Source organism: Diorhabda carinulata, chromosome 11, assembly GCF_026250575.1.
Source record: "Diorhabda carinulata isolate Delta chromosome 11, icDioCari1.1, whole genome shotgun sequence".
Taxonomy (NCBI): Eukaryota; Metazoa; Arthropoda; class Insecta; order Coleoptera; family Chrysomelidae; genus Diorhabda; species Diorhabda carinulata.
This window is the reverse complement of record NC_079470.1, coordinates 10105606-10117564: the sequence shown is the minus strand read 5'-3', so window position 1 is coordinate 10117564 and position 11959 is coordinate 10105606. Positions and strand designations below refer to the sequence as shown.

Here is an 11959-nt window from a genome sequence, read left to right as displayed (position 1 = left end):
TAATAAATATGATATAAAAATTGAAATTTAGTAGAATAGAAAATATTAAGTCAAAAATATATTATAAAATGATAAAAAAGTTAGAAGTTCTCTAAATAATAATGATATATTAAAATTAAATTTGATATCATTGTTTATAAACTAAAAAATAAAAATGGTACGCCCATGTTGGGAAAAAATTTAGGTTACGAACAACTATGATGTGTTTTTTAAAATTTTTAACATAAAGACCAATATTCACATCTGTGAATCATAATTATTATAATAATATGTACTTACCGAAGTAATTTTAAAAGCATCGTTTTAAGCAGATTTTGAACTTTCACAAGCACTACAACTAACAATTTATTGTCTGAAAACTATTTATATCACTGAGAGTATAAGTTTGTTCTTGGTAACTACTGAACTGGAGTAGTGCAGGCCAGTTCATGAGTGTATAGAAATAGTTCGATCGGATACAAATAACGATATAGTGTTGATTATTGTATTTGAGGTTATTTGATGTGATTCAGCCCTTGTAGTATTAACAAAAATGGAAAACTATTCAGTACGTCCGATGACGAAGATGTAATGCCACCGTTTCCAGATTACACTGTCTTGCGCTGCACTGGCTGAACTAACTCTAGACCTAGTACAAGCAGTTCAGTAAACTGGATGAATTAGTTCTGTTGCACTGCTACTAAAACCCAACTTAACATTAGAAAATACTCAATGTTTGCTTGGTCGCAAACATTGAGTGAGTCGTAAAATGATTATCCAAAATGGCTGACTTTGTCTCTAAGTGAAACAAATAGTGAATCGTCCTTTCTCTTCTCCAAGCGCTTCAGTTAGTTCTGCGCATCTTTTGCGCGCATGAAGCATGCGCAGTATAGATAAAGTGTTTCGAACGAATATTGTCGGCACCGTAACGTAGGAACGTTTTTTTCCCATACCAACTGCCCATATAGGAGTATTACATATAAGATGAAAACGTACACTTTAAAATAAGGACTCCACATGGACTTTCTTGAAATTCATTCAACATGGATTTTGTGAATTGGTAGTTGCGTTTCTCTCAAAATTAACTGCACTTCCGTTGCAAGAATTCTGCAACCTCACAAAAATGCAAGATAGAAACTGTTCAACTAATGTATAAGATGGTTTCCAAACTGTTGGAAAAATACCCGTTAGCACTAAAATCTTCTTCTTCTTCTTACGTTAGGACTAGGTCCTGTATTTTTATCAAGGGTTTGCCAGGAGTAGTTGGGACGCTGAGGACCAGCTTTCATACAACCTTGTAAGTGGTCGTCCACTAAAATAAAGCAATATATTATTCCCAATAAGACTCGACGATCCAGAACAATCCGTGCAACTGATGTCTGAAGCATTTGACATTTTGTTGACTGCAAACAGATGTAACGTCACTAATTGCAAGAAGCAGAGAGGGCTTTGAAAGATATTCTGATGAATCAGATAACAATTCTAAATAAAATGAATAACTATTCTAGATGTGATAGAGTAGATGATTTTTGGATGGAAATTATCGACAACAGTAGTAAAAAAGTTCCTTGCTTATAATTTCTCACGACAATGTGACAGCAGAAAGAGGATTTTCTGTCTATATAAGAAGATTTTGATTGAAAATATAAAAAATAACAAATAGAAATGTAGATATTTCAAAATATATGGTACTTCTCTTTGAGGAATGCAAAAAAGACAAAAAATCACAAGATTTGCTGAAAACTAAGAAAAGAAAACTGGAAAAACTGGGAACAAAAAAGAAAAAATCCTTGAAGACCCTCAATAACAGCTTGCAGCAGTGCAGCATGTAAATTCATGAAATTTCAATCGGGAAAATGTGGAAACCAACCTGGAGAACCGAGAGAAAGACGGAAATTTTATTTTTACTTTTTACTAGACACCATGTTTAAGGAACTACGAAATACCTAATGTTCAATGTAAAATCATGAAAGTCGAGGGAAAATCTTTCTTGAACAATACAAAGCTTTATAAATGAAATAATAAAATATTGATTTTTATTAGTGTACCGATGTGAGATTGTTCCGATATTGCAGTTTCTGATATTAAAAACTCAGTTGTTTCACTATTTTCTGTACTTATCAAATCAATAAACAATTTCATATGAATGATGGTTCTTAGAGGACAATTGTGGTTTAAACTCAAAATTTGGAAAATGTTCATAGCCTAATTTAATATAAATTTATTTGATGTTTACAAAAACAATCACAAGTTCTATCTACTAACCTCTACATCTTTGAATATTAGAATGTGACATTTTACTTGCGGAGTCACCAAAAATATATTTTCATGTTTTTATTAAAGTAATTTAGAGGAACAGCGACCCCGGTAGACAGAACGAAATTAACCGATTACCTCCGAGTATTTTTTAACAGACCGTGTGTGTTAGTAATGTCTCGATCGCTGTGTGGGTAGCATCGTTCCTCGAGCGCCGGTTTGTTTTGTATTCTCGTTAGCTTAGTATTTAAATATGAGTGTCAACAATTGTTTAAAAAGTTTGATAATTGATTAAAAGCGCCGACAAAATGATGCGTTTACTCAAAGTGCTATTTTTAATTTCTTATTCATTCTGTTTTCAAGATGAAATCATAGAATCTGAAGATGATATACCACCTCATGGTAAATGCCAACCTATAACAGTACCATTTTGTATAGGTATAGCTTATAATGAAACAATATTACCGAATATGTTGGGTCATCAGAACCTACAGGAAGCTGGCATGGAAATTCATCAGTACTTCCCTTTGGTTAAGATTGATTGTAGTCCGGATTTGCAGTTTTTTTTATGTTCAGTATATGTTCCTGTTTGCACTATATTGGACCGTTATTTACCACCATGTAAATCATTGTGTATATCAGCTAGGAACGGTTGTGAAGGTGTAATGCAAAGTTTCGGTGTCCAGTGGCCGGATTTTTTAAACTGCGATAACTTTCCAGAACCCGATGAACTTTGTGTCGGTCAAAATAAATTAACAGTAACTCCTAATCCTACGAGTGGCGATGTTTCTAAACATCCAGTGACGAAAAAGTGGTCTCCATATCATGGTAAAAATTATGGTTTCGTGTGTCCTGAACAGTTTAAAGTACCCGATGTTTTGGAATACTCTTTTAAAGTTGGCGCGAAAGTTGAAAAAAATTGTGGAGCTCCTTGTCATTTGATGTTTTTTGAACACAGAAAAAACTTTTCGAAAATATGGGTAGGAACATGGGCTATATTATGCTCAGTGAGTTGCTTATTTACTGTGTGTACTTTTCTCATCGATACCGGTAGATTTCGTTATCCAGAAAGACCAATTATTTTCCTATCTGTTTGTTACATGATGGTCGCAATAGCCTATGTTATAGGCTTCATCGCTGGAGATACGATAGCCTGTAGAGAAGCATATCCGAGTAAACATGGTATAGTAACTGAAAGTACCATCACTCAAGGAACCAAGTATGAATTATGCACCATACTGTTTATGGTACTTTACTTCTTTAGTATGGCTTCTAGTATTTGGTGGGTGGTGTTGACTTTAACGTGGTTTTTGGCAGCCGTACTCAAATGGGGACATGAAGCGATTGAGGCTAATTCGCAATATTTTCATTTAGCGGCTTGGGCTATTCCTGCCATTAAAACAATCAGCATTTTGGCTACTGGGAAAGTTGACGGTAAGTTCAATAATAATGAAGTTAGAGTACTTCAATTCTATTGAAAATTCAAACAAGTGATTTTGTTCTAACATTACTGTTCGAGGCCCATGGCAAATTAATCTGATGGGGCCCTTTCCCTCGCAATATAAAGAATATAATAAATACTACATAAAGGAGATGTATAAAACACTTTTAAAAATATTGAATTTCACTAAATGTTCTAATAATAAAATTTCTCCTTCGGGTTGGGGGCCTCTTCCGGCTGGGGGTCCGTGGCATTCAGCCCGCCCTGCCAACATTGTTACGCTACTGCCCTTTAGTAAAAAATATGATAATACAACTAACACATTCTGTTGCATAATCTCATCATTGGATAAATCTAATAGACCCATTAAGTTTGGTCAATTGGGTGGTGGAGTAAGATATAACGTGATAATTTACGTTTCGTTAGGAAAATCTTACTTACCATGAGGTTATTGGTTTTGTAGCTGCTATTTGTAAATGATGGGATGTTTCACTCAGCTCATTTATTGATTACACATATCTTAAAACCAATTACTTGATACAACGTAAAATTAAGGCGTGGGGTAATAAATCCTCACTTATAGTCAATAAAATAAAATAAAGATTCGAATCAACTTTCATAAACATACATGTATAGTTGGGAAAAACCATTTTTTACAAATACAAAATATTGAAATTTATCAATAAATAGTTTTTTGTTATACTACGAGTATAAATAGTAATTTCGTTAATATTATAATCTGTTTCCTGGACTATCAAAGATACACAGATGAATCTTTTCCGATTGAAACATGCTTTTTTTTTCTTCAAATACAATATCTAAACGCAAGGCAGAATTTATGCCTTGTTCGATACTTAGTTTTCAAATATTTGTGCTTTTTGATGAAAGCAAAGGGAGGTCTGAATATTTAAAACAGCAGAATTTCTTACGAAAAAATAATATGCAGGATAAGAAATATGAACGAACGCCTGGTACAGTCGAGAGCATGGAGCGTTACACTTTGGAAATCTTTGCCTCGAGGACGATTGTAATAAGAACGGTTCAAATATCAATATATAAAACGGATGTCAAAATCGCAATGTTATACTGAATATTTCAATACTTTCTACAATATACATTAAACCTTAATTTGTCATGCGAAGCGGAATTTATTAATAGGCAAGGAAGTCAATTTCTCGCACGGCCTTAGGACTTAGGGGGGGGAACAACTGCTCCCCCCTGGTGACGCCCATGTCATTTTTCATTTCATAAACGAATTATTATGAGAATTGTCAAGAAATAATGAGGACAAAATTATTAAATAAATGAAATTATTGATATTTTTCATGGAAACTTCGTTTCGTAAATTAAGATTTTCGTTAATATTTACTGATTGCTAACGGTTAAAATGCAATATAATCTCTCGCGCCGAGAGTGCGATGACTTTTTTACTTGGACACTTTTTGGATAATAGTATGCAAAATCAAATCAAAAGAGAGTTCATTCTCAATAGAAATAAACTCTATTCGGCATACGACTATTGAACTCAATGTTTACTCTACCACTACACCAACACTCACAATATTAACGGTTTCAGAAATTCCAACTTTTGTCTGAATAGTTTCCAACATAATAACAAAGATAAAAGACATTTGTTCTTCCATAGGTAATTATTTTTATTCGTATAAATAATCCCCTTTTAAGTCTATACATTTTTTGCGATAACATTCTTGTATGATATCTCCTGTAAATTAAACTTTGAGGTTAGGGAAAAGGTGAGTCGCTAAGGGGCAGATCCGCTAAATACGGTAGCTGGTCAACTAAAACCGAGAGCAATTCAAATGCGGTCGCTTTTTTGAAGAGTCGATGAACATAATGCCATGACTATCCAAAAAACGGTCGCCAGTCCATTTGCGTTCGATGGTGCCGTCTTTGCTGTTTTCGGAGCAGGTTCGTCCTTTGCGACATAAAAAATCTCATTTTGCTTAAACCACATCAAGAAGGCCTTGAAGATGTTCTTTCGAGTGCGCTTCTATTCCAAAGTGATTAATGTGACGGTTATCCAGTAACATTTGGTGCAATTTTTCGATGATGTCGCAAATATATTTTCCAATTTATATTGACCAGTACCGACATCTTCAAGTCGAGGTCGGAAACTTTTCAGGCACGCCTCACGCATATTTTAACCCTTTTCCAAGTAATTTTATCTCGTGATTTGTAATAATATATTCATATTACATAACGAGTTTGTAAAGTGATGCATTACACAACGTAACGAGTGCGAAATACGCTTTCCAACTAGTTGTATGCACTATTTTTCCTACGACCACGAAAAAAATTCTTCAAAAAACTGTATTTTTTAAATAAGAAAGTCAATTAGACAATATCGCACATGTGTTAAAAAGTATATAAACACGTGTACTGAAAATGTTAAAAATCCTACAAAATATTTTTTATTTTGTGATAGTAGAGATGACAAAAACGAAAAAAAGAACCAACAGAACAATACAATAACAAGAACTAAATACCTAATTAATGAGTTTGTTTTACTTTTTTTCTGAGACGTTATAAAAGTTAAATGTAAAGTGGTTATTATAACAATTACTAAATTGCAGTGGATTTTGTACTAACTAATGCTATACTATAGCGATATCATTCTCTAAAACAAGACCTCATGGATAGACAGCAATGATCCCGTCCTCAAATTCTAAAAGTTAGTTTTCCTATAACAATATTATCAATGTCCAAATATATTTATGTTCTCGTATTTTACTTTCCAGACACGCTTAAGGCTGGTTGACGTCCAAGTCTCTATTCCAAATATCTGCTGCAATTTCTTCTAGTTCACGTCCATTTTAACGCTGCAACAAATGCTATGTTGCAGATCTGCAGATCAATGTCCAAATATATTTTTATTCTCGCATTTTACTTTCCAGACATGCTTAAGGCTGGTTGACGTCCAAGTCGTCGTCTCTGTTCCAAAAATCTGCTGCAATTTCTTCTAGTTCAAGTCCATTTTAACCCTGCAACAAATGCTATGTTGCAGATCTGCAGATCAATGTCCAAATATATTTTTGTTCTCGCATTTTACTTTCCAGACATGCTTAAGGCTGGTTGACGTCCAAGTCGTCGTCTCTATTCCAAAAATCTGCTGCAATTTCTTCTAGTTCACGTCCATTTTAACGCTGCAACAAATGCTATGTTGCAGATCTGCAGATCAATGTCCAAATATATTTTTGTTCTCGCATTTTACTTTCCAGACACGCTCAAGGCTGGTTGACGTCCAAGTCGTCGTCTCTATTCCAAAAATCTGCTGCAATTTCTTCTAGTTCACGTCCATTTTAACGCTGCAACAAATGCTATGTTGCAGATCTGCAGATCAATGTCCAAATATATTTTTGTTTTCGCATTTCACTTTCTAGACATGCTTTAGACTGGCTGACGTTCAAGTCGTCGTCTCTATTCCAAAAATCTGCTGCAATTTCTTCTAGTTCACGTCCATTTTAACGCTGCAACAAATGCTATGTTGCAGATCTGCAGATCAATGTCCAAATATATTTTTGTTCTCGCATTTTACTTTCCAGACACGCTTAAGGCTGGTTGACGTCCAAGTCTCTATTCCAAAAATCTGCTGCAATTTCTTCTAGTTCACGTCCATTTTAACGCTGCAACAAATGCTATGTTGCAGATCTGCACATCAATGTCCAAATATATTTTTGTTCTCGCATTTTACTTTCCAGACATGCTTAAGGCTGGTTGACGTCCAAGTCGTCGTCTCTGTTCCAAAAATCTGCTGCAATTTCTTCTAGTTCAAGTCCATTTTAACGCTGCAACAAATGCTATGTTGCAGATCTGCAGATCAATGTCCAAATATATTTTTGTTCTCGCATTTTACTTTCCAGAAATGCTTAAGGCTGGTTGACGTCCAAGTCGTCGTCTCTGTTCCAAAAATCTGCTGCAATTTCTTCTAGTTCAAGTCCATTTTAACCCTGCAACAAATGCTATGTTGCAGATCTGCAGATCAATGTCCAAATATATTTTTGTTCTCGCATTTTACTTTCCAGACATGCTTAAGGCTGGTTGACGTCCAAGTCGTCGTCTCTATTCCAAAAATCTGCTGCAATTTCTTCTAGTTCACGTCCATTTTAACGCTGCAACAAATGCTATGTTGCAGATCTGCAGATCAATGTCCAAATATATTTTTGTTTTCGCATTTCACTTTCTAGACATGCTTTAGACTGGCTGACGTTCAAGTCGTCGTCTCTATTCCAAAAATCTGCTGCAATTTCTTCTAGTTCACGTCCATTTTAACGCTGCAACAAATGCTATGTTGCAGATCTGCAGATCAATGTCCAAATATATTTTTGTTCTCGCATTTTACTTTCCAGACATGCTTAAGGCTGGTTGACGTCCAAGTCGTCGTCTCTATTCCAAAAATCTGCTGCAATTTCTTCTAGTTCACGTCCATTTTAACGCTGCAACAAATGCTATGTTGCAGATCTGCAGATCAATGTCCAAATATATTTTTGTTCTCGCATTTTACTTTCCAGACACGCTTAAGGCTGGTTGACGTCCAAGTCGTCGTCTCTGTTCCAAAAATCTGCTGCAATTTCTTCTAGTTCACGTCCATTTTAACCCTTCAACAAATGCTATGTTGCAGATCTGCAGATCAATGTCCAAATATATTTTTGTTCTCGCATTTTACTTTCCAGACATGCTTAAGGCTGGTTGACGTCCAAGTCGTCGTCTCTATTCCAAAAATCTGCTGCAATTTCTTCTAGTTCACGTCCATTTTAACGCTGCAACAAATGCTATGTTGCAGATCTGCAGATCAATGTCCAAATATATTTTTGTTTTCGCATTTCACTTTCTAGACATGCTTTAGACTGGCTGACGTCCAAGTCGTCGTCTCTGTTCCAAAAATCTGCTGCAATTTCTTCTAGTTCAAGTCCATTTTAACCCTGCAACAAACGTTATGTTGCAGATCTGATACAACCAAAAAACAGCGCATATTTACAAAACATTATTTATCCAGGAATAAATCCAATACAGTTGAACATCGTAAATTCGAATTTCTAAAAGGCGGAATATCTAAAATCCGGACTGATTCTTTCGTATTGTAGTTTTTAGCACCATACATAACGATAGTATGAAGAATATGTTTATAAAGTATTTAATCTTTTTAATATTCGTATCAAACGCGATTTTTTCCATACCTCTCCCTCTGTTTATATTATTATGTGATATGATTTCTTGTTAGCGCGATAGATGGCGCCATCATAAATGCATTCAAATGTTGGTATGATCTAAAATACAGGCAATCGTAAAATCCGGAACCAATTCTTTCCCAGCGATTCTGGTTTTATACTGTACTGTATATCATATTTTTTTTACTCACCATCCATTTGTAATTTAACTAGCAGGAACATGAAAATAAAAAAACAAGAAAAATCGAAGGAGGCTACATTCACCTGTCCACAAGTATGTATGGGCGGCAACATATTAATGAAATTTACGCGCCAACAAAAGCCTAGCGCGATTAACATCCTTATAGAGTCGTATATAAGGTTGTATCAAACCTGCTACAAAGCGCATCAACGATTTTATATGGGTCAGACTCAAAATAGGTTGTTTAAAAGAATGGTGTATTAGATGTGCTACAATTCATTAAATGATAAATATTTTATAAAAATATTTAGATCAAATATAGTTTAAAAATTATTTGTTAATAAATGAAAAGTATTGACAAATAACATAGCGAATGATCGATTTACTTTTATAGAATTTCTGTAAGTCAAATGATTTTTATACTGTTTTTGAGGATTTGAACGATATTAGAATTCTCTTCTTTTTACTAGGAAAATTCCAGAAATATTTAGAATTAATTCTTTAAACTTGATTGGCGAGCCATGAGATATGGATTCATGAAGCATTAGACTGTAGCTAACGTCTTTTAAGCGCATCCACCAAAAATGCACTGTCATCTATTTAGTGAAACTATTTCCGAGGAGACCCGGCAAACCGAACGAAATTAACCGACCACAGTCTGCGTCAGTAATGCATTACACTCCGAAGGGGAAGCTTCGTTCCTCGAACACCGGGTTTGTTTGTGCACTCGCGCTATTTTCGTGTCGGAATATGAGTGTTAATAATTGTTTAAAAGTTTGATAATTGAATTAAAGTGTCGACAAAATGATGCGTTTAATCCATGTGCTATTGTTAATTTCCCGTTCTCTCTGTTTCCAACATGATATGATAGAATCTGAAGACGAAATACCCCCTCATGGTAAATGCCAGCCTATAACCGTACCTTTTTGTATAGGTATAGCGTATAATGAAACGATATTACCGAATATGTTGGGTCACCAGAACCTACAGGAAGCTGGCATGGAAATTCATCAGTACTTCCCTTTGGTTAAGATTGATTGTAGTCCGGATTTGCAGTTTTTTTTATGTTCAGTATATGTTCCTGTTTGCACTATATTGGACCGTTATTTGCCACCATGTAAATCATTGTGTATATCAGCTAGGAACGGTTGTGAAGGTGTAATGCAAAGGTTCGGTTTTCAGTGGCCGGATTATTTAAACTGCGATAACTTTCCAGAACCCGATGAACTTTGTGTCGGTCAAAATAAATTAACAGTAACTCCTAATCCTACGAGTGACGATGTTTCTAAACATCCAGTGACGAAAAAGTGGTCTCCATATCATGGTAAAAATTACGGTTTTGTGTGTCCTGAACAATTTAAAGTACCCGATGTTTTGGAATACTCTTTTAAAGTTGGTGAGAAAGTTGAAAAAAATTGTGGAGCTCCTTGTCATTTGATGTTTTTTGAACACAGAAAAAACTTTTCCAAAATATGGGTAGGAACATGGGCTATATTATGCTCAGTGAGTTGCTTATTTACAGTGTGTACTTTTCTCATCGACACAGATAGATTTCGTTATCCAGAAAGACCAATTATTTTCCTATCTGTTTGTTACATGATGGTCGCAATAGCCTATGTTATAGGCTTCATCGCTGGAGATACGATAGCCTGTAGAGAAGCATATCCGAGTAAACATGGTATAGTAACTGAAAGTACCATCACTCAAGGAACCAAGTATGAATTATGCACCATACTGTTTATGGTACTTTACTTCTTTAGTATGGCTTCTAGTATTTGGTGGGTGGTGTTGACTTTAACATGGTTTTTGGCAGCTGGACTTAAATGGGGACATGAAGCGATTGAGGCGAATTCTCAATATTTTCATTTAGCGGCTTGGGCTATTCCTGCCATTAAAACAATCAGCATTTTAGCCACTGGGAAAGTTGACGGTAAGCTGTTATAATCATCTGTTCAAAAGTTGCTTAAATCCCAACAATAATTAGTTTATCGGACCAGGCCTTTGGTTTGATAGGCAAGAAATTTTTGTACGGTGCGTAATCTATAAAATGTTTGCGACAAATATTAACAATTTGATTTCTTCTTAAATAATTAGTAGTTCATTCAGAAATATTAATATGTTCTCTGTACTTTCATAAATTATAGTTTTTGGAGTTCGGAACTGTGAAATAAAGCAGCCTTAGGATATATATGAAAATTTTAAAAAAGTGAAATAATAAAACATTATTTGTATGAAATAACACTATAAATTCGTTTATCTAATTCTACTATCAAATGTGACACTCCTTGGCATTAGGAAACGTCACATTTTATATAACCATCATATATCAGTTATGAAAAGTAGTTATGTAAAAACTATACGTAACTTAAGTTTCAAAGAATAATTTATTAATTACTGTAAAAACTGACAGTTATTTCATTATTTAAACTGACAATTCATTAGTTTTTTAAAACTATAAGTCTATAACTATAAGTCCATTTTCTGGGTGAATATTCTTTTGACTTCTTGTCTAATGTCAACTTCATTTGAAACTGTGATATCTACATGTATTCCATGAACTTGCCGAGAATGTTTTCTGAAATTTTTCTCTTATTTTTCAATCAACTCTTAAAATAGTCTTCAGCTACAATGCTGGATGTCCTCTCCTGCCAGCAGAGACGCTGACGAGGGTCTGAAAAACAATATCCTTCAACATTAAGTAGACACAGGTACTGAGCAATCTTTGGTGGTAATTTTCCAGTGGTATTTATGCAGGAGGTCTAATATTTCTATACTTTTTGAGGTCAACAAGATCGACACCAGCAATATTTACAGCACTGACCACAAATTCGTGAATAACGTGTATTTTGCTCTCTGGAATTGTAATTTTAAAAAAGGTGCCTTCATTAAATACGTCTCTTTCTCGTAAGAACATCA

General features: G+C 34.7%; 1 protein-coding gene across 2 annotated transcripts in view; it reads left to right on the top strand.

The window, feature by feature from the left end:
* Positions 1 to 2405: 2405 nt before the first annotated feature.
* The window catches only part of LOC130899459 (frizzled-7), a 209593-nt gene continuing 200039 nt past the window's right edge, over positions 2406 to 11959 (top strand). Inside the window, exon 1 of one of the 2 annotated variants that reach the window (XM_057809412.1) lies at positions 2406 to 3669. In XM_057809412.1, the coding sequence (XP_057665395.1) occupies positions 2544 to 3669 (1126 nt within the window). In that variant the 5' untranslated portion in view covers positions 2406 to 2543. Of the gene's footprint in view, positions 3670 to 9735; positions 10974 to 11959 lie in introns of those variants that run through there. The other variant, XM_057809411.1, reaches the window with a different exon arrangement.